This window comes from Talpa occidentalis, unplaced genomic scaffold (genome assembly GCF_014898055.3).
Source record: "Talpa occidentalis isolate TD23 unplaced genomic scaffold, MPIMG_talOcc4v2.1 talOcc4.9, whole genome shotgun sequence".
In the NCBI taxonomy this organism is placed as follows: Eukaryota; Metazoa; Chordata; class Mammalia; order Eulipotyphla; family Talpidae; genus Talpa; species Talpa occidentalis.
This window is the reverse complement of record NW_023605305.1, coordinates 107,644,058-107,671,828: the sequence shown is the minus strand read 5'-3', so window position 1 is coordinate 107,671,828 and position 27,771 is coordinate 107,644,058. Positions and strand designations below refer to the sequence as shown.

The 27,771-nt window shown below is 45.6% G+C and overlaps 1 protein-coding gene and 1 pseudogene across 1 annotated transcript; both read left to right on the top strand.

Moving 5' to 3' along the window:
- Positions 1 to 127: 127 nt before the first annotated feature.
- Positions 128 to 7,080, top strand: LOC119235236 (pepsin B-like). Its single transcript, XM_037498433.2, has 9 exons — positions 128 to 199; positions 721 to 877; positions 2,039 to 2,156; positions 2,643 to 2,761; positions 3,424 to 3,623; positions 4,735 to 4,857; positions 5,551 to 5,698; positions 6,584 to 6,682; positions 6,910 to 7,080. The coding sequence occupies exons 1-9, from the start codon at positions 144 to 146 to the stop codon at positions 7,060 to 7,062; spliced, it is 1,173 nt and encodes a 390-aa protein (XP_037354330.1). The 5' UTR covers positions 128 to 143; the 3' UTR covers positions 7,063 to 7,080.
- Positions 7,081 to 13,924: 6,844 nt separating this feature from the next.
- Positions 13,925 to 27,081, top strand: LOC119236903 (acidic mammalian chitinase-like; annotated as a pseudogene).
- Positions 27,082 to 27,771: the final 690 nt, after the last annotated feature.

The window sequence follows — 27,771 nt, the reverse complement described above, 5'->3', positions numbered from 1 at the left end:
AAGATAGGAGAGTAGTGCCTAGGCAGGAAAAGTGCAAAGAGGCCAGAAAATATAAAAGAGAGGCCCAGCCTGGCTCTGGCGTCCCCGCCCGTGGGTCTGCAGCCTTGTCCTGTGTGTTGGTTGGGCACTTGAAAACCAGCACCATGAAGATCCTGGTGGTGGTCTTGGTTTGTCTGCACCTCTCAGAGGGTTTGCAAAGGTACGTGTTGGAATTGGGTTTCCTTATGATTTCCTGTCCCAAGGGGTCAGGACAAACTAGGGAAATACAAAGGCCCGCAGGACTCCTGAAGAGACAGTGAGATTGTCTTTTGGTGCCATGAGCTCAGCACAATCTGGGGGCCAGGACCTGAAATGAATGGTGTGTGTGTGTGTGTGTGTGTGTGCATGTAAAAGTGTGATTTGGAGTTTTGTTGGCTAAGAAGGAAACATGCACAATACCTGCTTCAAGTTTACAGGGGGACATTTGTTCTCTGGAAACAATACATAAATCAATTAAACAGAATATAACCTGATACATGCGGTATGTCTCCATGCTGGGAATGCTGGTGTGACAGCAGCGGTCAGACCTTGCTAAAATCCTGGAGGATTTCCTGCAAGAGTCCCTTCTTGGGGAGAGTACTTTAGACGCTTGAAGACGCCAGGTCACATGGTTGAAGGGATTTCATGAAGGGGGCAAGATAAGATGTAGCTTATTCCTTTCATGTACCCTCTTCTCTGCAGAGTCATTCTGCGGAAAGGCAAATCGATCCGCCAGACCATGGAGGAGCAGGGTGTGCTGGAGACATTCCTGAAGAGATACCCAAAGGGTGACCCGGCTGCCAAGTACCATTTCACTAATGAAGCTGTTGCTTACGAGCCCATCACCAACTACCTGGATGTGAGTGAAGAGGGAGGCCGTGCCCCTCACCCTGGACCCCTGGCTATTCTTATACACCCACTTAGAGCTCTCGTTGGCTCTGCTTTGGACTAGTTACTAAACCCAAGTCTCACCTTCCTATGGTTTCCTGTCCAAGGGGTCAGAAGGAAAGAAAGCATCTGAATAAGTTGTGCGCTGGTATTATTTAGCAATGTAGTAGTTCCCTCTCCCCTCTCCTTTCCTGTCATTACTGGCCCATCTCTCTGAAGTCCCACTGATATACCTAAGAGACTCATACTGAGAATAGTCATGTCAACTGAGAGATCCAAAGGATGAGCTGTCCATGAGCTACAGGGGAAACAAGGAAAACACAATCACAACTGCAAGGAAAATCTCCAGTACCTCCAAACATGACATAGCCCTCTTCCCTTGTGTAAAGTCACACTGGTGCCCAGAGCCAACTATTGGAATGTTCCTGAGGCTACATTGTCTGCTCAGGGCATCTGGACATACTGGTGTCCTCTGGATTGTCCTGAGAGGTATGTTATATAGCATGTCAGGCTAGAAGCCTCTTGAGGGTTCTCCTAAGATGTGTTCAATTCCCACATCTTGTAGATGGAGGAACTAGAGGCAGGAAAGTGACATGACTGTTCCAAATTCACTTAGAACCGAAACCACATCTTCTTGCTTTTCATGCTACTGCTCATCCTAGACTTCCTAGCACCCTTTGCTAGGATGTGACCAGGAGCGAGAAGAAGGGTGGTGGAAGTATCTAGCACTGGAAGAGAAGGGGAAAAACTACCTGTGAGTGTGTGTACTACATGGGAAAGGTGGATGGACACTGAAGAAAGAGGAAAAAGTATTTGCTTCTCCAGCTGCGGGTGTGGTGGGATAGGATGGCGATCCTTGGAGGTGTCACCTTATTGCAAAGGAGAAAACATATATAGAAGAGGGTATTGTCTTGCCAGACTAAGTCTTAGGTGGTCAAAGGCTGGCAATTAGAGACAAAGATTGGAATATTGAGTGGAGTTGGCTCCAGATGGGAAGAAGAACTTGTGGGAGAAGCCTCCTACTCCCTCAACAATGTAAACTGGCCAATATGTGACTTCCAGGGTATCATCTTCTTTCCTATCTTAGGACAAGGTTTAACTGCTTAATGAGGGGACACATCTTTCTTTGCAGAATTTCTACTTTGGGGAGATCAGCGTTGGGACACCACCACAGAATTTCCTGGTGCTCTTCGACACAGGTTCCTCCAACCTGTGGGTGCCCTCCACCTACTGCCAAAGCCAGGCCTGTGGTAAGTACCACCATCACCCCCCACCATGGTTGGAAACAGATGGCAGGCAGAACAAGGACCAAGTCCAGAGCTCCTGTGTATATTCACTGTCACAGCCTCCTAAAACTAAGAACATTTGGAAATCTTGCTCTCCATTTACATTCTGTAAGGACTGACAGTTTTGGAGAGAGACAGCAGAAAGAGCCTGGGACATCCGCCTCTTTCTACCTTATTCCTTTCCTTTGGCTCTCTCCCAAGGGCCTGAATTCCTGGCACATTGAGGTGGTCCATCCTTCAGAAAATGGCATGTTGGAAGGAGTTTGGCATTGTCTGTTATGCAAGAGGACAGACTTTTCTGGAGCTAACAGTTTGTCCACAGTACAGAGGACCTGAGGCTGAGATACCACACTAGCCTTGGTCTGATGACCCCAGGCCATTGAGGATGTTACCTCCAAGTATTTTGGAAAGCAGTGAACCACACGAATATTCAATTCTGTCTCTCTGCAGTCAAACACAACAGGTTCAACCCCAGCCAGTCTTCCACCTTCAGCTACAACGGACAAACCTACACACTGTCCTATGGGAGTGGCAGCCTGAATGTGGTCCTGGGATATGACACCGTTTCAGTGAGTGGTATTCTCTTAGCCTCTGAGGGTCTGTGGTTTGGCTCCTATTTTCTAAAGCCTTGAGCTGTCAGAGAAATCTGCGATTACTAGTTAGGTACAATTTTCCCAGATGCCCAGGGTTGGAAAGGATGCTAAAGGCCATTTAACTCAACCTTCTTCCCAAGACAGAAATTGCTTGCCCCACATTCCTGTCTGCAGAAAGTTCTTTTGTTGTGCTACAGTTGTGTCTTGTGATTTTGCTCTCTGCTTTTGACTCAGCTCTCTAGAACCACATAAAATAAATCTGCTTCTTCTTCTATACTATTTCACTTTGGATATTTGAAGACATGTATTTCACTATTTTCTTATTTCTTGAATCAAACACCTGCAGTTTCTCTACCGTTCTTGCACATGGATTATTCAGTATAAAAGCAGTCACTGTCCTTTTACCGTTCACAGGTGTGGACAGAAAACAATTGCTCCTGCTGCCCTCAAACTCACACTCTTTCTGCAGATACACAAGGTTGAGTGATGCGTCCACCTTTCACTTTCCAGACCCACCCCCATAATTATGCTCAACTTCCTCTCTCCAGAAAATGTTCTAGATTCCAGACCCTGGGCACGTAAGTTTAGGCAGGATTTGTCCACCTGAGTTGACAAGCTCTTCTGTCTGTTTGCCCCAGGTCCAGAACATCGTCATCCGTAACCAGGAGTTTGGCCTGAGTGAGAGTGAGCCCAGTAACCCCTTCCTCTACTCAAACTTTGATGGGATCCTGGGAATGGCCTACCCGAGGCTGGCATCAGGGAACTCCCCAACAGTCATGGAGGAGATGCTGCAGCAGGGCCAGCTCACTCAGCCCATCTTCAGCTTCTACTTCTCCCGGTAAGAGACCTTGATCTGGGAAGCAGTGAGGCCCTGTGGGGACTCGGGACACTCGCCATCAGACAGGACCAGGCTATAAAGTTTCCTGACATAATGATATAACTTGCTATACACAATCTCTACCTTTCTGAATATTTGTAATTACATTTTTGGGAAGAATTTTACTTCAAATGCACTGGAAGAATCTTTAAGGCTAGAAGCCACAGGATGACCCTTTTTTAAAAAATGGGCAATTTTCCCTCAACATTTGCTTAGTAAATCTGGAGTTGACTGTAACTAGATCTGCATAGCTGCAGAGGCAGAGCCATATAAGAAATTCCTAGTAAGGAGAACAATAATGAAATGATAATTTTGATTATAAACAACCCTTGCTTTATAAAGTGTTGCTGAGACTATGATTTCAAATGACATCTCAAAATTCCTATTAACTTCATTTGAGGAAACAGACTCAAATAATTGATGTCACTCAAAGTCACCAAGTAGTAGTTGTGAAGTCAAGACTCAAATTCAAAATCTGGATCACAAATCCAGTATTTTTTTACCCCACCTGGTATTGAAATTTCTTGGCAAACTTTACTCCTCCACCCTTATTTCTTAAACATATGGTCCTCAGGGTACTTGAAGTCCAAATGTCTTTAGTCTATGACTCATAGACTCAGGATGGGGAACACCAGAGCCCCAAAACCCTTTAACATGGTCTAATTACCAACCTTATGGAGAGAGGTGCCTCCATCAGACTGGAAATCTCCATAGAGTCCCCTTCCACGTGTTCTCAGAAGCATTTCCTCTTATCCTTTCTTTGTCCCAGAGAGGGTTGTTCTGGGATGTTTTTAGTTTTTTTCCTTTTCTTCAGGTTTCTGTTTTCCAATTCTAACTTCTCCCTTTTGGGCATAGTCTGTGTTTTCATTTCTTTGATGCTCTAAGTGTTTCTCTGAGAAGTGTCCTCTCCCTTGTGCCTGGAGCCAGGCAGAGTCTCAAAGCGCACTGGGGTTGGCACCCCGTCATTCTGTGGTATCTGTGTCTGAGGGAGGGAAAGGAGAAGGAGAGGAGAGAGAGGAGCTGCCTGAACATTTGTGCTGTGGGAACTCATATTCTCGACATTTCTCCCCAGTAATCCAACCTATCAGTATGGTGGAGAGCTCATCCTGGGAGGTGTGGATACCCAACTTTATTCTGGCCAGATTGTCTGGACTCCTGTCACCCAGGAACTCTACTGGCAGATTGGCATCGAGGAGTAAGTAGAGAGCTCACTTCCTGTGGGTCATGGACACGTCCAGGGTGTTCGTCCAGCTTGAATGTATTTCCTATTTCTGTCATGGCTGATTCCTTTCATCCACACCTCACAGATTTCTTAAAAAAATCACCAAACTCTGAGGCTGAGGTTGTCATGGAGCTCAGTGGGCTCTGGAGCCTGGCTCTGGACTGAGCCTTCCGAACTGGTGACTAAGCTTTGCTCTGCCAGCAGGTTGGTGGTTCCCAGAAAACATGAATCCGTGTTTTTGTTCTCGGAAGCTGCATTATTCCAATCTGCACAATCTCCACCTCTTCTGTTATCTGTTAAAGTGTAGCTGCCATTGGTGTTTTCCATGTGCCAGACACTACACTTTCACAATCACTTGTGTACAATTTCCACAACCACACTATAGGGAGGTCAACAGCATATTTCATCTGCAGATAAATCAAGACTCAGAGGTGGGGTAATTTATCCACAGTCACACAGTTTACATATTTCAAGATCTCACCACCAGCAGATCTGATCCCAAAGCTCTTAATCACGAATCAGTCACTTCCACACTTAAAGGCCCACAAGAATTCTCCATCACAATCGCATGAAGACAAAATCCCTTTGGTCTGGGAAGCAGGTGGTGATGTGTTCACATGTGTGGCAGAGGCGTTTGACTCTCTTGGTGTTGCTACCCCTCTGCAGGTTTGCCATCGGTTACCAGGCCACCGGCTGGTGCAACGGGGGTTGCCAGGCCATTGTGGACACCGGCACTTTCCTGCTGGCTGTTCCCCAGCAGTACTTGAACTCCTTCCTGCAGTCCACTGGAGCCCAGCAGGCCGAGAATGGTGACGTGAGTAACCAGAAGCCAAGCCCTGAATAGCCAGGCAGCCCCCACATAGGAGCCTGAATGCAATGAATTGGCGAGAGAAGAGGAGGGTCTGGGTGGGGACTTGAGTCCCTGGTGCATTTCAGGCCTGAGCCCTCCGTGCAATGAAGGGGAGGGGTGGGAGCTATACCAGCTCCATCTGGACTGTGAGGGGCTGAATGGTGGTCGGCACGTGTTGATATTGGTGATAGGTCCTCAGACCACATGTCACTGTGGTCTGGTCACTGTCATCTGCACTGACAAGGACAATGCATTTCTCCATTCCACTTGGGTTTCCTTCTAGGAATATACCTTTGGGTTTCATTCCATTCGCCTCTTGTCCCCACCTCTGCCCCGCTTTGTACACATATCTGCAGCTTGTGTCTCCCTGCATGCAAGGAGAGCCCAGAGTAAATTTTGGTTCTTCTCTCTCTCTCTCTCTCTCTCTCTCTCTCCTCCCCCCGACTCTCCCTCTGTGTATTTGTGAGAGACAGAAAGGAAGAGGGACAGATGAGTAAGTGCAGAGGACACACAGATGTGGGTGTGAGAGTGTATAAGGTGCGATTCTACAAGAGTAGTCTCACGCTATTTTTTCTGTAATGTCTGAGGTTAGAAATTGTGTTCTAGAATGAGCTTAAATCTATCACTATATTAATAAAACTGAAGTCTAAGAGCGGAGATGTGTTTAAGGAGAGAATTAAAGAAAACAAGGGGTCCTATGACCAGGAATCAGACCTTGCCTTCCATGCTCCAAAATAGCCTCTGCTGAAAGGACAAGAGGGAAATTTGTTACAGGAAAAAGAGGGAACTTTGGTCCTTTTTCTGGGTTCCCAAGCCTCTGATCACCTCATTTTGCCTCTTCTCTCCCAGTACGTGGTTAACTGCAACTCCATAGAGAGCATGCCCACCATCACCTTTGTCATCAGCGGGTCCCAGTTCCCTCTGCCTCCCTCTGTCTACGTCCTCAATGTAAGTGTCCACTCCTCAGCTCCCTGCCTATGGCTTGGAGGGGCCAAGCAGACACTCAGTGTCCCCATGCACACATGGACAGCTGTGGGAATCTCCAGTGGCGGGATTGAGGGTGAATGAGAGTCAGAGGCGTGTATCATGGAGTGCAGGGTAGTGGAGGTGGGGGTTCCTACGGGAAAGGTCTTGACCGTCTGCTGGTTATATCCTCATGTCCTTTGTCTCTTCAGAACAATGGCTACTGCAGGCTTGGGATTGAGGCCACTTACTTGCCCTCACCCAATGGACAGCCCCTGTGGATTCTGGGAGATGTCTTCCTCAGGGAGTACTACTCTGTGTACGACATGGCCAACAACAGGGTGGGGTTTGCCCCCTCTGCCTAGACTAATGTGGCCCCCCATCTGCAGGATTCTGGGACGACCCCAGTGTTTCTGTGGGTGGAAGGCAGCATTTTTGACAGGATCAACCCCTTATTTCCTGCAACTAATAAATCATGAATCTCCTTCCCTCTTTGTTTCTTTCTTTTTTTTCGTGTGTTCTACTTTTAGTTGTTTATTTAAAATTGAAACTTAGCAACAGTTTTATTTAGGAGATCTGTGGATTGATCCATGGGAGAGAAAGCAGGAGAGGAAGTTGCTGAGTGTGGAAGTTCACACAGATATTAAACACACAGTGCAGGAGGGGCTCTCTGGAAGTTGTCACCCGGCCCAGCACTCTCTCCTCCCAGTTTTTTCTTCTCATTCTTAGAAAAGAATGCCAATCATAGCAATCACTAATGTAAGAATGTTAAAGGGAGGTGGGGAGGCTTAGGAGCATTTCAAACAGATGTTCTCAAGGTGACTCTGTTCAGAAAACTTGTGTTTTGAGGGTAGCAGCACAGTTTTAATGAATTTGATATTATCTGCCATTTTCATAGTTCCCATTACTTCCTGGGGTACTCTAGCTGCTTCACCTATTCCCCGTATCTGCCTGGGCCTGAAACATTTGAGTTTAAATCCTAATCTTATATCATAGTGGAAGGAACTGAGGCATGAAAAAAGTGATCAAACATTCATGTTAAAATCAGGTCCAGGCTGAATGTAATAAATATTTCAATTGTGTTGCGAGCAATGAGGCTGCTGTATGCAAGCCATCAGCACACGCAGATAGAAATGAGGCATGGCTTCGATTTCTTAGGAATTTTCAACCAAGTAGAGCATTTTGCTTTTAAGCATTTCCCCTGTTTGAAGTAGGAACAGTAAGCTGAATTTTATTAACAATCATTTAGAGCAGTTTCTTTCAATGCAGTAATGTTGCCCCCAGGAAATTAAAAAAAAAAAAAAACAACCAACCAGTCTAACTCTGGTAACTTCAACATGTTTCAACCAATATAATTATAATGAAAGTTGTATTTAGAAAGAAAGTATGCAAAGCATTATTAATCCCCTTGTAGTGGAGGATGTGGGGGTATATATTTTCCTGCATCATTACATCAGTTCCCTGTACTAACACAGAATGGAGTTGATCTTAGTGAATGGTGTTGGCCCTAGGTCATTCCTCTTTTCTTTTTTATATTCCCAAAGATTTATTTTTATACAAGAGCTGGGGTACAGGCCAGAGGCGTGGGGGTGAGAGGATTCACCAGAGACAGAGCGGGGAACAGAACAGGCAGACTGACGAAATACACTGCCGAGGGGAGCAGCAGGCGAGACAGGAGAGGTCTGCTGCACCATGTGGGATTCTCACTGTCCAGCCGGGATCGAACCCACGCTGCTGAGGCTGCAGACAGCTTCACAGCATGGCACTCAGCCCGCTGCACCATCAGGGAGGCCACATTCCTCTTTTCTTTCATGGTATTTCTCTTAGAGATGAAATAGACGCTTTTTGCCCAAGGGAATAAGCTGCAGGTCCGCCCCAATTCACCTCTATCCCTTTCCTCTGCCCTATCAGCTACTGTTCCTGCCTCAGTACCACCTCTACATGCTCTGACTTTTGGCCTGCATTCCATGGAACAAAGATCTTGAGTCAGAGATATAATTTCTAGAAAGTTCTCAGTATAGTTACTGAGTTACAACCAGATCCCAGCTATCACGAGTCACCTGAGATTATCAGGATGTACTAATCCACTGGAACACACATGGTTGATAAAACCAGAGTTAGAAAATTTGATCTGCTCCTGGATTCTAGAAAGTAACACCCAGCAGAGATTCCCTCACAGCTTAAAGTGTGTTCTGCCTTGTGTATCAATGTGGAGTGGGGCGAGATTTATCACCAGTATATGAATATTCTCTGTCTCCTGCTAACAGCTCTGTCCCCACCACACTAAATAAAAATCCTGCCTGTTCAATTCTTCTCTCTTCTGTGATGGGGTGACTGGGGTAGGGCAGGGAGGAAGGAGAGACAGGCAGGGGAAGGAGAGCGAGAGAGAGATTTATGAACCATAGTGGTGGGCGGAAAGAAGAAGGAATTCAGAGAGAAAGAGCTGGAAGGTAACACAGAAGTGAGAAGGGATAGAAACGTTGGAGGGTGGAGGTGAAGACAGAAATTTGGGGTTTCTTGAGAGAGAAGTTCCAGAGCAGTATCTCTGCAAGGGAATGTAGGATGGAGAGTTTGAGAAATGTTGCTTATGCTTATTAATCAGAGCCTTTCAGCGTTCTTCAAGAGATGAAGGAGAGAGACTATGTTATTTTCCTCTTTAATACCCTGGTCTGGGCCTTCCCGGTGGCGCAGCAGTTGAACGCTGGGTTGCGAAGCTGCCCGCAGCCTCTGCAGCGCCAGTTCGATCCCCGGCTGCTCCCCGGCCACCAGAGGAGGGTCCCACAAGGTGCGCAGACCTCTCCTGCCGCCCGCTGCTCCCCTCAGCAGTGTACTTGGGTCCTTGTGCCTGCTCTGCTCCCTGCTCTGGCTCTGGTGAATTCTCTCGCTCTCCCGCGCTTCTGACTGTGCCCAGTGCTTGTATAAATAAATAATAAATCTTTAAAAAAAAATAAATAAAAAATAAATAAATACCCGGGTCTTAGAAGTCTTGCTGGTTACAAGTGCTCAGTAAATATCTCCCGTAACACCAAGTTAATAAGAATACATGTGAGATAAAATCTCTAACAGGGAATTCTGCCTGAGAGCGGCAGGAAAGAGGAAGGTATCACAGAGGAGTTGTTAGATTTGGGAAGCTGGTATGAGTCGGAGCTCTCCCAGTAGAGAAAGTGAGAAGAGACGTCTCATGCCAACGGATGGCCTCAGCGCAGCAGAGGCTGGAAAGAGTTGGTGTGATTATAGAGCAGCAGGAATTGGAAGCTGGCTGGTGGCTGGAACACACAGTCCCTGGAGGGAACAGCTGGCAGTGAGGCCACCCAGGTGGGCTGAGGTGAGCCGGGCAGAGCCTTGCTTCCACTCCGGGCTTCATCCAGCTTTCAAGGGACCCATGAGTCAGGACATGATCGGATGTTGGCTTTAGGAGGAGAGGTCTGCTGCTGGCGGGGCTGCTACTCGGTATCCTCAGGCCACCGGTTCCTGCACTTGCTCCATCCTTCACATGATTCCTGTAGACACAGCCCCGGAGAGGGGCTGACATGCACTCCTGGCGGCTTCTGCTCCAGAACCCTGGCTGAGTCCATAGCTCAGGATCGTGGCTGAGAGACCTAAACAGAGATGCAGGGCCCCTTTCTCTCTGACCTCTACACTCAGGATTTAGAGCCAGCCAAAGCAGCAAGCTCACAGCTTCTCCCTCTATTGATTGTACTCTTATTCTCTTTATCATCCCCAAATCACCCCACACCTTAAAAACTGATTCCCACTGTGCTAATGGAATGTTTCGACTGAGGCCTCCTGCTCTCTCACTGTAGAAGACAGGGAGGAAGGATATTATCTTCTATAAAAAGATTTGATGCACAATGAGCTCTCTAAAGCTGGCCACTGCAGACAGGGGCCCTACACCCTCAACCCTGGGAATGGCACAACTAGGGAGCTGGAAGCAGGCCCTGGGCTGGATGGTGGGTGCCGCTTCTGCAGCTCTTCCATTTTCATTTGATAAGGAAGCCCCTATTGGCTCAGACCTTATATAGAGAGCCTGGCCCCCAGGCTTGTGCTGGGACTGCAGCAGATATGGGGAGGATGCTACTTTGGGCTCCCCTCCAGCAAGGATCAGGGGACACCAATCTGCAATATGCAAAGACTCTGGACTTTCCCATGCTATTTCTCTCTTGTCGGCCCCTGCTTTGTCAGGCTGGTGGCTTTCTCTCCAGGGCTGAGTGAAGAGAGGCAGCCTCTGTGCTTTAGAAAGTGCTGCAGCAACAAAGATCTGCATTTCAAAGGCTTAGCAGGTGTGTCCCTGCAAGTCAGGTCTCCCCTGTATGTCGTTGTCTCCTTTGGATGGAATGGCTGTGCCCCAGAGCCACCCCTGCCAACATGCTCCATGTTTCTCTACTTCCCTTCCTCCCTCTCCTCCACCCCCGCCACCCCTGCATCAGTGAAGTGCCATTTAGTCCTAGGCCCTGAGTGCAAAGAGAGGCAAGAGGGGAGTGAGGAATACAGCCTCGAGCAAGTAGGAGGTGTCTGGGTTGAGACTGGGGGATTCAGATCAAGGTGGCTTCATATTTCTGTTCTACACACACCATCCACTCATCAGTATTTATTAAGAAGCTACCAAGGGGCAGCCATTGCATCTTTTTTTCCAACAAGCAAATCTAGATATTACTAGACAGCCCTTGACTTCTGTTCAATCCCTTGCACATTCATCGTCCAATTTTATGGAAGAAAAACATGGAGTCAGCCATGCTCACAGGGTTATTCCATCTCTGACGAGGGTCTGGGAGCCTCAGTCTGGGGTGGGGAATCTCTTGTCCGAGCAGTCACCCTGGGTCTGCGCCCTAGAGACAGGGCACCAAGCTGGGGCACCACCTCTGTAGTTTCCAGTCTGAATCCTGCTGCCTCTTTCTCCCTCTCTGCAATATCTACTTAATAGAGTCACTCTTTAATTTTTATTTTATTTTTTACATCATTTTTCATTTTTGCACAATGTACGCATTTTCTTCTTGGTTATAGTCCCCATACAACTCCCACCCACCCCGTTTTGATCCTACTCCCTCCTCCCCACCCTGTAGTGTGTCTCTGGTTTATAGTTGCTTGTTGATTTTGATTTTTACTTTATTATAATTAGTCTTTTCCTGGTCCCTTATTTAGGTTTTTTAAATTCCTGCTATGAGTGAGACCATCTGGTATTTTTCTTTTTCTTTCTGGAAACAACCCAAATGCCCAAAAATAGATGACTGGATCAAGAAGATGTGGTACATGTACACAATGGAATATTACTCAGCAATCAAAAAAGATAAACACATGCAATTTGCAGCAACATGGGTGGAGCTGGAAGGGATCATGCTCAGCAAAATAATCCAGAATAGAGTCATTCTTAAGAGACTCCCTGCTCTCCCCTACCACCTCTCTTGCCATCTGTTCTGGCCCAGTGCCCATGAGGAGGGACAGGTGCTGCTCCAGCGCTCAGACTCACGGCAGGCACCATCCAATCCCAAAGCCCCTTGGAAGGCTGTGGTTTAGCCCGAGGACGCTGGACACCAGAGCGGGTGTGAGCAGCTGCCGGCGGGGGTATCTGCGTTTCAGTGTGAGGCGGTTCAGCCAGCTGCCCACGCTGAGCATGCAGTTGAGAGCAGATAACTGAGCCCTGGCTTCAGGTGACACACGAAATCTGGGGATCCGGTCACTGGGAGCCTTAGTCACTGTCTCTGGAGAGGGGCCCCTGGTGTCATTAAGGAACACTCAGTGCCCACTGCCTGCTAGGTATTGCAGCTCCAGTTATCTCACCTGATGCTCACCAAAAAGTTTACGTAGATTTTACTCTCCCCATTTTTGTCAGGAAGCAAATTGAGGCTGGAGGGAATGCGGCTGCAGGTGAAGGGCCGGGCTTTGGGGAAAGAGTGTTTGCTCCAAGCCCAGGTGCTTCCATTCACCCTCCCCTGGTGAAGGAGCCCCCAGGGCAGGCCCTCCTCCTTTCCAGGTGGTTTAGACGCAAGGTCTGGAGAGGGTCATCTGTGTAGGACCCTGGGGCTCACAGTCCATCGACAGTGACCAGCAGTGCAGCTGGCAGGGCTCCCCCAAGGCTCCAGCAGACTCATGGACTTGATGCTTGTTTTGTTTTTTTTGCAGATCTGGCTCTGTTGCTGCAGCTGCAGCCTGGCAAGTATCAAGAGTGCCTTTGCTGTTGATAAATGTGTTTCCACCATCAGCTGACTTAGATATTCGAAATCTGAGAGTGCAAATCTCCTATAGGGAATTCCAAATTCAGAGAGAGACAGAGAGAGAGAGAGAGAGAGAGAGAGAGAGAGAGAGAGAGAGAGAGAGAGAGAGAGAAGAGAGAGAAGGGAGAGACATTCGTTTTCTTCACTTCCTGCACCCCACACCCACATTCCTTTGAGCAAGAAGTGAGGACGGGGGAAGGGACCAGGATGACACTGGTCAGGGCATGTGTTGTGCCAGCAAGCACAGGGCAGATTCTCTACCAATTCAGGCTGATGGATAAAGGAGAATTCTGGTGCCCTCAGTGGTTTTTTCAGGCTTTAATATTCTTTCTATTGCATTTATTGTGGCCAGCCCACAAGATGGCAAGGTAGGGAAGCCGGGGGCCTGCCAGGCTCCTGGCCCCCAGGAAATCTTTACTCTGTCTCTTTGGGCTCTCTGGCATTCTCTCGTGGCCTCTTCCTCTTGTAGTCATAGTGTTTGCCCGCAGCTGTCTTTGTCTGAGTGATGCAGCTCTTATAGCCTTAGCCTCCAGGCTCAGGTGCGCACACTTAAGCGTGCCTGCCCATGCTATACTACAGGTGTCCACAATCAGACATGTGTGCCCTGTGCCCACGCTCCCAAGCGCCTTCTGCATCAACACGATCAAGGCCACAGGTGATAGCCACAGAGGCTAGCGGTGTAAAAGTCTGACCAGTTTCACTCACCCTAAAGCAGTAGAATGTGCTATTATGATAAATTATGAAATGATGATAGCAGTAGAATGTGCTAGTTTAGAGAGGCTCAGTCATTAACTCCACAGAAATTAGACATTTTCAGGGGAAATGGTTCTACTTTTATCCTATAGTTGTTCTCACTACATTCCCAAGTCTTTGAGGAGGGGAGTTTACCTAGTCTTGGCTCACTGATCCGAGCCTGTCTTATGCTTTCCTCACATCTCCAGCCCTAAGCCCAGAGGGAACAGTTGGCATCTCAGAGTGTTTCTGCTGCTCCTCCCCCGGGAGCCTCCAGGGCGCTGAGATGCCAGGTCTTAAGACTTCCCATCCTAGCTTCTGCTCTTCCCAACCAGGTACAGCCACAAAGATTGAGTGTTACTTTACCAACTAGTCCCAGTACTGCCCAGACCCTGCCAAGTACATGCCAGAGAATGTAGACCCTGTGCACACAGGGTAGAGGCCTGTGCACACACCTCATCTATGCCTTCGCCACTGTGGTCAATAACAAGATTGCCCCCTACGAGCGGAATGATGGTGTCCTCTACCCCTGGTTCCAGGCCCTCAAGCAGCAGTCAGTACCTCCTTCTAGATATCTAGGAGAGTCACAGGACAGACAGTCTGGGTGGACTTGACACTCAAAGCTAGTATTGGGGACCAGCTCCACATTCAGGGCAAAAGGACACAATTTGGCTCTGGGGTAGAGAGGAATGTAAATGACAAACCACCTTGACAACAAATCAGATTACCTCCCTTTCCTTGACAGTCATTTTAACTGTCAGGATAATGGGCTTCATTGTATTAATCCTCTATCCCCTTTTGCTACCTCTTACTTCCATACTGGAAGACCAGATCCCTCTGAAGTTATACAGCTGAGGGCAGTGAGCCAGGCAAGGGCCAGTATTGCCAAAGGGACTTAAAAGGAAAGTAGCTTCCAAGATGGACCAGAATTAGCCTCAGTTAAGGAAACTTAAATGAGGATTACCTTCCTACCAAGATCAAGATGGGAGGCATCAGCCCTATTTGGAAGATCCTCTATTTTCTGTTTACAAATAGGTGATGTCATTGACAATTTTGGGTGGTGGTGAGGGATAAATGTCTTTGGATAAATGCCCACCTTACCTCCGTGACACTGTCCCCTTCATGACAGCGAGTGAGTTGTCCACCAGAGTCCATGTACCATGCGGTGTCTTCGTAGAATCAGAGGCAGCTCTCCCCCGCTCTGTCTGCCTCTTTCCCTCTGCTCCAGGGAGTCAAGAAGGCTGGGGCTTGCCCTGAGAACTCAGGTGTGATCGCTCCAACCTGATGATTAGTGTGAAGGTGGCTTTTTGAAAGGCACGAAAAAGATCGTAAAGGAGACTTACAGGGAACTGTCTTTTTGGGGCCAGAACCATGGATCTGAGAGAAAACCACATTTCATTCCAGTAAGCAGTTGCTTCGTGCTTGGCCATAATGACTTCACTCTGTCATTTTGTCATTTCTTTATGCTTCCTCATCAGTAATGAAAACCTGGTTACGCTCTTGGAGATTGGTGGGTGAAACTTCAGGACTCAGAAGTAAGAACCTCTTCTTTCTATGGGGAGTTGGATGAAGGACTTTCAGGAAGATGAGGCTGAATTTAGTTGGAAGGTAAAGAAAAAGGTGGTTGAAGGTGGCATGAGTCCTAGAGGCGGATCAGCAGATTTTCCATGACAGAGAAAGACCTAGAGTGAGGAAATGAGATTTGGTTATTTTAAATTAGAGACTGACCAGAGTTATTAATCCTAGGATCATAAGATGAGGGAAGAGAACTAGAGGAAGAGAATGAGTCCAAGGGATTTGATCTGTAGAAGGAAACTGCCCCACGACCGACACATAGTATTTGCTTAATGTTTATTTGCAATGCTTTAATTCATTTCAATAAGTATATATGGAGATGCATTATGTGCTAAATATTATGGTAGACACTGAGGATATAGATCAGAGATATATGAAGATGAAGGAGCTATAGAAGAGAAACACAATATCTCCTACTATCTCAACTACAGCAAAGAACGCGATGGGGGGATATTGCCAGCCTGGAGACTTCAGGGAGGATATTAGGTATTTGTTATAGACACAGACTCATTTCTAGACACTGTAGAATAAAAAAAAACAACATGAATAAAAGAGTCCCAGGGTTTCTCTGTCTAGTGGAGAGACAAATACATGTATTTTCTCTTGAATACCACGATGGTTAGTTCTACAACAGTGTAGATACAATGTGATAAGGAATGGAAAACAATGATAAATTCTGCTTGGGTGGAGGATTTAAAAGCAAATGCCATTTGAAACATGCAGTTTAAAGTAAGTTTGTCAGAGAAGAACAGAAAGAGCATTGTAAGGGAAGAGAGTCAGATGAGCAAAGGCATGAAGTGTGAGAACAGAAAGGAGTATTTGGGGCAACTGAGCAATCAACTTGTAAAAACCACATCCTGAAAACAGGAAAAGAAGAGAGAAGGAAGAGTTATTATGAATATTTTGTGAGAATGTATAGTTGTCATTTTCTTTTCTTACTGTGGTGTGAAGATGTCCTTCCTGAGTGCTTGTGGGAGTTGATGGAGTGGGATGTGGCTGGTAACTGGCTGCAAGAAGACCCTAAAATAAGGTGGTTTACTTGCAAGCACTAAGGGGCTGGTCCAGCTGTGCTGACTGCTCTGTAGGAATCAATAGAAGGATTCTATGCTATCAGGACACCAGCAGTAGATGCTGGAAAGAAGGTGGATTTCTAGGGACAGGGCTGCATGGGCTGGTAGAGGCTCCCCTTGTCCCTGAAGCCTGGGTTAAATGAAGTCCACACGTGAGCAGGAAGAATAGGACAGCAGTGGTGGCATCTAAGTGCCACTAAGGAGCACACCTTTTCCAGGTTCACCACCATGGTGTCCAGTGCTGGGAACCGTAAGATTTTCATCGACTCAGTGATTGAGTATCTCTGACTGCACGGGTTTGATGGCCTTGACCTTGACTTTGAGTGCCCGGGGTCCCGGGGCAGCCCACCTGAGGACGAGCAACGCCTTACCATCCTCATCGAGGTAAGGAGCTGCAGGTGCCTTCCCAAAGCCCAGGGCTGTGGGGGTCCTTGACTGACTCCACATCTCAAGGAAAGCAGGAATGTAGGTGAGGGAAACAATAATTGCTGAAAATCCACAATGAGCCAGACAACGTGTTAGGAACCATGCATATGGGACTCCATGTGATGCTCCTGGCACCCAACCAGAGGAGATATTTTATATCAAACCATAAAGGAGAAGTATCACAATAGAAAGTGATAGAGATCCCTGGGAATTCTTTTGCTATGAGATGCTGTTTCCATGGAAGCAGGGGAAAATATTTCAGACAATTTGGATCACAAGCCTTAGCACACCTAGTACAAACCTATGTACACACATACATCCCAACACACAATAGGAGGTTTTTTCCGCCACCAAATATTTGCTATATTTTAAATTAAACTTTGGACCATTTATGAGCATTGTATTTTCCTACAATGATCACTATCACGCTAACCAATACTATCCTGTCTGTGCAACAGGAAATGTTAGCGGCTTTTGAAGTTGAGGCCTGGGCCACAGGCTGACCCCATGTTCTGATCTCTGCAGCTGTGTCTGCAGGCAAAGGAACCATTGATGTTGGCTATGAAATCACCAAGATTGGAGTGTGAGTCAGGCAGCAATCCCCAGAGACCTGAATAACTTGTCTCCTTCCAGGGTAGGATTTAAACCCATAAGGCCCTAACCAGACTGAGTTGAACACGGTCTGCCATGAAATATTGGCGAGACAATGGGGTTCCCCACGTATGGATGACCCATGCGCCTCACTTCTTCAGATGTGGGAATCTCCCTGGCCGGCAGGGAATCGAACCGGTGCTGCAGAGACTGCGGACAGCTTCACAGCGCTGCGCTCAGCCCGCTGTGCCACCAGGGAGGCCCATACAATGGTTTAAAATGTTATACAGCTTTAAGTACACAGTATTATAATTTGACATCTGTATATGCTACATTATTATCACCAACAAAAGTCCAATATCTATTCCCCACTTACATTTGATCCTTTTTACCTATTTTACCCATCCCCTCTCCCTCCTGATAATCTGTTTTGTTCTTATGATTAAAGAGTTTACTTATTTGTTTTGCTTCTTTATCTTCCACATATAATCAAGATCATGTGGTCTTTGTCTTTATCTGATTTACTTTACTTAGCATAATACATCTTGACTGCAATCTACCACTCAAATGAGAGAAAGCAATCAGAATTACTCAACAAAGCTGCTCCTGAACTATAGAAACTAGATGAAATTAAAAAAAAAAAATTCGTATTGTATTAAATGGCTAAATTTTTGAATTTTTTTTTACAAGAATAACTCGGTGGTTGATCTTTAGTAATGAGAGTACCCAACACTAGAGCTGTTGAAGACAATAGCATTCACTTCAATTCAACCAACTTTTATTAAGTGTCAAGTCTGTATCATGTTCCAGGAATCCAAAGATGAACTTGGCACTTAGGGAGTGTGAGTCATCGCCTTCCTGAAAAGGCTGAAAGGAGATTAGATGCACTGAGGAAATTCTTGGCCCAACCCGAGGACATACTTTCAGGCCAAGGCTGGCACCTGCCTCTGCACCTGTGTTCACTCTTACCAGCTTGGCTGGCTTAGCCCCAGTTCTGAAGGGCACATTTGCTGGCAGTGGCAAATCTATGGCCCTGGGGGCATCAAGGTGAGATAATCGGGCCCTTACACCTGCAACTTCTGCCTCCCACAGAGCCCTGACCACACTGCCAGTCACATCTCTCTTTCCCCGCCCCTCCACTTCCGTCTGCTTTTCCAAAGGAATCAGGCTCTAGCAAAAGTAGGTCACACGGTACCCTATTCCCTACGGCCACCGCACCTCCAGAATGAGAAGGCAGCAAAAGTGAAACTCCACATTTCTCTGGTATCAGCTGCCTTCTCCCCACCCCTGCCCTAGGCCGGAATAAGTGCTGGCAGCAGCCGCATCCTGTAGTTGTGCCCTCCCTCTCCCTGTATACCACGGCACACCCCTGCACACTCCTGCCCCCAAGCTGGGGCAGCAGAAGCTCAAACGAATAAAGGAGAGATGAGCAGGGGTCATTATGACCTTTTCCTGAATGGGACCCCTTCCCTGAACCCTGCCTCTGATCTTCATTAGGGGCCAAGTCCTGTAGGGGGAAAATTATAAGATTTAAATAAATGCTTCAATATCCCAACATAACCTCCCACATGCTACCCCCAGCTCTGCGCCCTGTACCTTGAGACCCTAATTCTGAGTACAGTGCTCCTCACTCTCTCCTCTGGCTTCCACACCCCAGAGGGAGGAGGCCTCCCTGTTGGGTGAAGGCCTCAAATTATAAGCAGTGCTGCAGTATAGCCTGACTTGGGCTGGGGGAGTCTGTCCTGGGTTTCTCTCACCCTTGAGGAGGCGGGAGGTGCTCATTCTTGCAAGCCTGGGATGGGAGGATCAGGAGGTGGCAGCTGTGCTGCTCCCAGAGTGATGAAAATGTTTCCTCCATATGTAGGGCTGAGCAAGAGGCTGGTGAGGGCGGCTGGGCTGGAAGCACGATGGGGAGGATGTTGCTCTGGGCCTGTACGTTTCCCTTTCTCTTGCCCTTTTTCCCTCCCACAGGTCATGGGGTGTTCCTGGAAATGGAGCAGGAAGGTTCACATCTATTTCAGTGAGGCTTTTCAATGGGGGTCTCTGACATGCCTTGGGCTTTGATCTTGGGGTCCAAGTCTGGCAATAGTGAGATGGGGCCCTGGCAAAGATCACTGACAAACCCCAAAACCTTCAGGCCCTTGACACCCTGAAAATCTTGGTAGCAGTAAGTCCTAACTGGGGAGCCTGTCTGAGGACTTCCTGTACACACACACACACACACACACACACACACACACGTGTTTTTATATGTTTGTTTTGTTTCATTTTAGGCTTGGCTGTTCTGCTGCACGTACAACTAGGTAAGGAATAAGCACAACCTCCCGCCCACGCTGCAGTCTTCCTAATAGTTACTTCTCTCTTTTTCTGTCCTTCCAAATCTGCATCTTCTGCTCCATCTGTGACAAAGTCAGCACCAGAACCGAAAGTCACCAATCTCCTGTATGGAGCTCATCTAATCCAAAATGACTTTCTTTATAGAAAACTAAGGTGCAAAGAAAGTGACTTGTTCTTCATTATTCAGCATAGCACTTAACCCCATATCCTGACAAGACTGCTACAGACTCTATACTTTTCTTTGTGTTTTCTTTTGTGTTTTTTGTCCTGCCTCCTCAAATTGTTTCACATTCTTTCTAGTACTAAGGTGTTGGGCCTAGATAGGGGATTTGGAAGAGTAAATGGAGTGAGCCTGCCTGGAAATTGCATTTGCAAAATAAACATTTGTGGGAGAGATGTATTGGTAGTAGTCTAAAACTTTCAATACTGAACGATTTTTTATGAGCCTCATTTAAAAACGAGGATAAGGGGCTGCTATGAGAATTAAAATTTAAATAAAGCAATCTAGGATAAAGAAATAAATGTGCCATGATAAAAAATTTCAATCAACACTATAAAATGAAATGATTTAACAATAATGCTAACACACATAGTAAAAATAGATAAATGAAGCAATGCAAATCAAACCTCTAAATATAGTCTCCATGACACCATATGCAATTTACAAAAGCTTGTTTTATTGATAATGAAGTTGAACAATCTTTGCAGTTATATCTACTCTACACGGAACATAATTACACTATTTGCTTTTGTGGTGGCAAATTCATTGTCTTTTATGTGTTGCCTCTAATTGACTTTGAAGGCTTTCCGAGTTATGAAAGATGCTCAGACCTTGCTCAGATCCTGTTGAGAACACCCTGGTAACTTGTTTAGCAAGGTCTTCCATGGACGTGGGAACTGGTTGTAGCAATATCTTCCAGGAATACGCCTTGCTGACTCTTAGGTAGCTCTTTCCTTTGAAGAGGTGACCAGCAAATGAGAGAGAGACAGTGGAGGCTGTGACTCACCGACTGCTGCTTTCTCCTCAGCGCCTCGGGCCGTAAGCTCGTGTGCTACTTTACCAACTGGTCTTAGTACCGACCAGAACCAGCCAACTTCTTCCCCAAGAATGTGACCCACGTCTTTGCACACACATGGTGTATGCCTTCACCACCACACGACAACAAGCTCACCCCCTTTGAATGGAATGACATTGATGTCATTATATCCTCAGTTCAAGGCCCTGAAAGAAAACTGCGGAAACTGCGGAAACTGAATCCACAGTGATGGGAGACAGCAGGGGGAACAGAAAGCCCAAGCTTAGTCTCCAAGTCACTCTCAAATATCCTGAGATTCTGGAAACACCTGATACCTGAATGTAAACACTGACATGGGCAGATGGGGAGGAGAACTTGCCATCTGGACTTCCGAGGTTGTGTTGGCACCTACCATTCCCCAGAGAGTCAGGAATGAGAGGAGCTGAGTCACTCTCCAAAATGTCTGTATCCTGCAGTCTCGCGGAGATCTCATTTTAAAGTGTCCCTTTGTTTCTCTTTGCAGCAATGGAGAGCTGGTCAACTTGTTGGCTGTTGGAGGCTGCAACTTTGGCACTCAGAAGTAAAAGGCTTCCCATGGTCAGGGGTGAGCATGGTGGCAAGAGAGAGGGTCCCTCAGGTGGAAGAGGTGGGGAGGTGGGGGGCAATGATGTTAGAGGAGAGGAAGGAGGATATTCCCAAGGGGAAGGAGGTTGGTGCCTTGGAAGAGACTGAGGTCTGCAATGGGCAGGACCGACTACAGGAGACACGAGAGCCAGCAGTGGCACATGGAGAGTGGGTGGTTAGACACTCAGCAGAAGATAGAGGAGGATGAATGGAAGAGAAGGGGGTTGGGGATGAAGAAGAGCTCTGCTGGGCCCCAATGGGAATGTGGGAGGCTTGGGTCTTAGACTTTTCTTCTGGGAAGTGGTGAGAAAGGATTGGTGACCTCGTAGGAATTTAGACAGTTAGAAAAAGATGGTGAGATTAGTCTTAGCTTGTATGTGAAAAGTCCAGTGGCTAGGTTTTTTAATTATAAAAGTCATGCATTCCCATAATTATTTCAAGAATTAGAACAAAATAAAAATTAACCTACCCCCCTCTTTTCTTCTCCCCAATAATCCGGAGCAGCCACCCCACACAATATAATGTTAGAATAAGTTGCAATGCATGTTTTTATTCTCACTCAAATAACCAGGCAAATTTTCCAGCAGTTAACTGTCAGTTAACAGTCAAATTCTCACCCATGAGAGTCAGCCATTATTTCTTCTGCCTGAAGTGTCCACTCCACCAGCCTCAGTTTCTTACCTTACCCACAATTCACTTAAATAAGAAAATCTTCCCATGTTAATTCCAAGCCATACCTTCTTGTAAAAATGTACCCAGCTTGTGCTAGTCAGTTTATTTCTACTTTCAAAAAGTTGCTATTATATCCCTGAACTGAAAAAAAAAAGATAATTAAGGAAACTATAATCCAATTTGCAAAGTATTCATCACAGGATTACTATAAACAGAACAAACGTAGACAGTTTAAACATCTGTCTATAGGCTGTAAAATTTCTGACTATGGTAGATCAACTGGCTTTTCTAGATCTTAAGAAACCTTCAAATATAGGCCACAGAATATATCTAATACTGCATTCTTGGGGGTCATAATGCTTCATTAAATGTGCCCACAGATTGTAAGTCACATATTAATTATTAAGACAGTAAATGTGAAAAATTGAAGATCATAGATTCAAAGGAATATAGTATCTGAATAATTGCCTGAAAGAGTCCACTAGTAAAGAAAATGTACACATATTTTGATCTTATAAAAAAAAGAAAATACTATTTGATGACTACACTGAAAAGTTTAAAATAAAAGCACTTATCCATTGTTAATTGACAGCAAACTTTTTTAATTCATCTTATCTCTAAGAACATTTTTGAGTTCATTTTAACTGCAAAAATCCAACAGGGTTTATAATGAAATGTGTAATAAAAATTGATATCAGAGATGGTGTGGGGAGGATTTAGGGTCTGCTAATGTTGATACAAATTTTCTGCCTAGATTTACTGGCATGGTCTCCACAGCTGCCAACCGCAAGACCTTCATCTGTTCCATCATTGACTTCCTTCGTCAACATGGATTTAATGGCCTTGACCTGGATATTGAGTATCCAGGTTCCCGGGGAAGCCCGCCTGAGGACAAGCAGCGATTTACCATCTTGATTAAGGTGGGAATGGAGCACTAGTTCTGTGCCTGTAGAGGAGCTGGTTCCTTAGTAGATTTTCTATGAGAGTTACATTTCCTGGGTATAGCACTGAGTGCTGCTGTCAGCACATTGGTTAAGTGTTTGGGGGTTTACAAGCAACAGAAACAGACTCAAAGAGAGGAAGGATATATGTATCTGAAGGATCTCAAGTAAGAAATTCTTGAATTGGAAAGAGCCATTCATTATGTCATTTATTCATTCATTATTTATTGAGCCCTTACTGTGATCCACTATGCTTCGTACTAGAGCTAGAGCAGCAAACAAGACAAATATACCTGCTCTTGTAGGGCTTACTGCTTAGTATGGGATAAGGAGCAACAAAAATGAATCAAGTATTTGAAAATGATGACAAGAGCAATGATGGCCACAACAGGGTTGTCAAGAGTCTTTTCAGAGCGGTGACATTTCAACTGCAAAGTGAAGAACTGAAAGGATTCATAAAGTGGTAATGTTATTAGGAAAGACCAGGAGGTAGAAAATGCTGAACACAGCTACATGCACATACATGGGGCTTGAGCTTTAAAAAGGAGGGTAAAGTGGTAGGCAGGACAGCTGCTAGACCCTCTGCTAGGAGTTCCTAAGCTTTTCTTCTAGAATTATCACTACGTATAACTTGGATTCAAGGACTCAGTGCTTGTATATAATCCAAGTTATACCTTATAGGGAAATATCTTTGTATTTCAGGGGTTATTTCTAGAAATGGTGGAATTGCTATGAGATAGAAAATAGCACAAGAAGTACTTATTATAGAAAATAGATAATGAAGACAGCCCCTAAGTTCCATCCTCTCTTCTCTCTGCAGGAAATGCTCCAGGCTTTTGAAGAAGAGGCTGAAGAAACAAAAAACCCCAGACTGCTGATCACAGCTGCAGTGTCTGCTGGCAAAGGGACCACTGATGCAGGATATGAAATTGCAGAGATTGGAAAGTGAGTGTCCTGAGTATCTCAGGGCTTCCAAATTCCAATGCAGAGATTCCTACACATTTCAGTGGCAAATATCCCAAATAATGTTGAGAAGGTGCCATTTTTAATTGCCAGATGGACTTGGGGACTTAGTGGCTCTGGGACAAGGTGGTGGCCCCTTTAAACTTATGGTGGACTTCAGGGAGAAAGGGAACAAGACTCAAGAGCATGTCAAATCCTTGTAACAGCAATCCTCACTAGCTGTTTCTTTTGGAAAGGGCTGTAAAATCAAGAAAGCTATTGTCCTCAAAGCAATAGAAGAGCTACTCCCTTGCAATCCCCATGATCTAGACACATGTTCTAATGACCCACATTTCTTAACCCTCTACTCTGGGTATTCCCTGCTTTCCACAAGGAGGTAAAGGAGACTTCCTGCCTAGTACTATTGGAGGTTACAAGAAATAACCTGCTCTCTGGAGTCCCCTGGGGAAGTCATGATGGTGGGGCCAAATGGGTATCTATTTGATATCGTGGGTTTCCCAATGTTACCATTTGTTGCTCTTAAATCATCTGTGAGAATATGCCCCCAGGATCCTGATGGCTCAATATTTCTTGATCCAGGTTCCTTGATTTCATCAGTGACCTATGACCTATGACCTATGACTTCCATGGTCTAGCCCAGAGTGGCAATAATTTGATCTCCCTTCCAATTTGAATTGATTGCATTAACTTAAACCCTCTGCCAAAAATTCAGATACCAGTGGTTAAATGAATAACAATATTTGCAATGACTCAAATGTTTATGGAAAAATCACCATAGCACAGATGGTCATGCCTACTATTTTTCAAACAAACTCTGGGTACAGGACACATGTATAGGACACACAGTCCCTTGCATGCAGGATCCAAGTATCAAGGCGATATGTGCTATTTCAACTGTGTAAGAAAGAAAATCTTCACTTCACAGGCAGAGGGGATGGGGAAGGCATTGGGGAAAGCCTTGACGTTGGGGAAAGAGGCTTTTTCCTTGGGGAATTCAACATGGGATGAATAGTGGGGAGGAAATAACATCTGTTCAGGACTATGCCATGAAATACTGGAGAGACAACGGGGTTCCTGCAGAGAAGCTCATCATGGGATTCCCCACCTGTGGAGAACCTTCTGGCTCAGCACTTCTGACACCTCAGTCTGTGCCCCAGTCTCTGGAACAGGGTCATCTAGTCCTTCCACGAGCAAGGCTGGCTTCTGAGCTTACTATGAGGTAACCAGTGTGACTCATTTAGGGGAAAAGGAGACATTCTGGGGAAGTCTCATTCTCCAGGTCATCTTGCTACCCTGCTTCTCTTGAGAGTCTGTGACTTCTCACTGTTCTCAGAATAAAGAGCCTGGGAAAAGCTAAGTTGGTGCATGTGGAACACTTTTCACTTAAAAAAAAAATCAATCTGAATTTCCTTTCTGGGTTTGGAGGCACATGGCACCATCTTTTCTCCAGCCCCAAAGCAATACTGAATTCTATCGCATCTGTGTAAACAGCTAGAAAAATCATTTCAATTGTCTAGCCTGGAGTGGCAATAATTTGATGTCCCTTCCAATTTGAATTGATTGCATTAACTTAAACCCTCTGCTGAAAATTCAGATACCAGTGGTTGAATGAATAACAATATTTGCAACGACTCAAATATTTGAGAAAATCACCATAGCACACATGGTCATGCTTACTATTTTTCAAACAAACTCTGGGTACAGAATTAGAATTACACTTGCTTGTAGCCTGGTTTCATAGAATTTATGTCTTCATTTTAATTAAAAAAAAGATTGTGATTAATGTAGATTTCACAATGTCCCATTTACCATTTCCTTCTCATCTCTTTCTATTTCTTTCCAATTTAAGTTCTTTCTCCTCCAATGTATGATAGACACCTATGACACACTCAACATTGCCTTCTTCATATCTCCCATAGATCTGCACATTCCTAGGTGGAGCCACAAGTGCCGGGATTGAAGATCAGAAAGTCCCATATGCTTACAAAAACACCGAATGGATTGGCTGTGACAATGCTAAAAGCTATGAATATAAGGTATGAACACTTAAAAAAGTACCTTACAATTCTAGTTTTGAATCCTGAGCTCATCAGGAGCCCATTTTACTAACATCTGTGGTTTTAATGTTTTAAATATACACAGGGGGAGATCAGACTAACCTCTTATGACTTTCCTTTTCCCCAAGACAGGGAAAATAATATTAAACATAGATTTAATACTATCATGTACAATAAATAGTATAATACCTGAGTAAATACTCAAATAGTCTAATGTGGCTAAATTCCAAGTTTTATCCAGCATGTATCTCTACTAGTTCATCTAGAAAATGGTTATAAATGAGGCCTAACTATAATCTTCAAAGGCAATAATGAGAACACGACTTTACATTTTTACATAAATGCTTTACACACATTATTTTATTTAATTCTCTATCAGCCAGTAAAGTAACAGATAAGCTCTCAATTTTACAGGTGTGCAGGCTGAGAGCTTAGATGCTGTGACTAGTGTGGGGTTTCATAGTAGGAAAGTTGCGAAGACAGTAGTTAACCTAGAGTCTGTGGTCTTCCACCGCCATGGGCTCTGTTGGCTCATCTTCATAGGCTCCTGGCCAGAGAAAGGTGGTCAACAGGAGGAGAATGGGGCCCACAGAGGCAGTGGTTAAGAACTTACGCTTTGGGAGCAGATATAACTAGTTCTATATCCCCAACTCCATGGGCTCCCACAAATCTCTAAAAGAGTACTAATCATAAGATCTGGGTAGTTCCTGTGACAGCTAAGTGAATAATGAATGTAAAAATGTAGCCTAGCCTGGAAAACTAGTATTAAAGAAATATTAACTTTGTATATATTATGCCCCAAGAGTTTATTAACTGGGGCAAGAAAACAAGAATCCAGCTGGGCTAACCAACACTACATCTTAAATCCACAAGGCACATACCTACCCTTTCATAACAGAAAAATTGATAGGGCCCACTCCACCTGCCTCTCTCCATAATATCAATTTGTCACTCCAGACTCTCTCTGGTGCATAGATGCCATTTGGTTCTGGCTGCCAAGTGTTCTTTCTGTCCACAGGTTGACTTTCTTAAGGAGAACAAGTTTGGTGGGGCCATGATTTGGGCCATTGACCTGGGTGACTTTTCTGGCTCCTTCTGCAATGAGGGCAAATACCCACTCATCAACAAGCTGAAGTCCCTCCTTGGCCTGTCCTCAAGTACGTCCCTCTGAGTTGACCACATTGCTCTAAAGAAGATGCAGGTCAAGACACAAAGAACAGTAATACAGAGCAGCCAGAGTGAATGGGGGGTGGGGAGTGGGGGCAGAACTTCCAGGCCCTTGCATTTGATAACAGGGATAGAACTATAGGAAGTGTCTTTAAAAAAAGAAATCCATTGTCAATCAAAAGATCAGCTTAAGGGCCTCCCTGGTAGTGCAGGCGGTTGACACTGCATTGTGAAGCTGTCTGCGGCTTCTGCAGCGTGGGTTTGATCCCGCCCGGCCGGCAAGAATCCCACATGGTGCAGCAGACCTCTCCTGTCTCGCCCGCTGTTCCCCTCAGCAGTGTATTTCAGTCAGTCTGCCTGTTCTGCTCCCCACTCTGTCTCTGGTGAATCCTCTCACCTTCCCGCGCATCCAGCCTGTACCCCAGTTCTTGTATAAAAATAAATAAACCTTTGAAAAAAAAAAGATCAGAGCTTTCTTAAGTCTCCACTCTGAGGAAATTCACAGGATCATTGCTTTTTTGAATCGTAAAAACCTATAAGTATAAAATGATTTGTTCAAAGTAAACAGTGAGGGAGTAAGAGCTTTGTACCAGCAGAGTAAAATGAACAACAAAATGTCTGGGGGGAGAGAGAGAGAGAGAGAGAGAGAGAGAGAGAGGCGCAACACTGACAGGAAACAAATAGAACAAAGCAA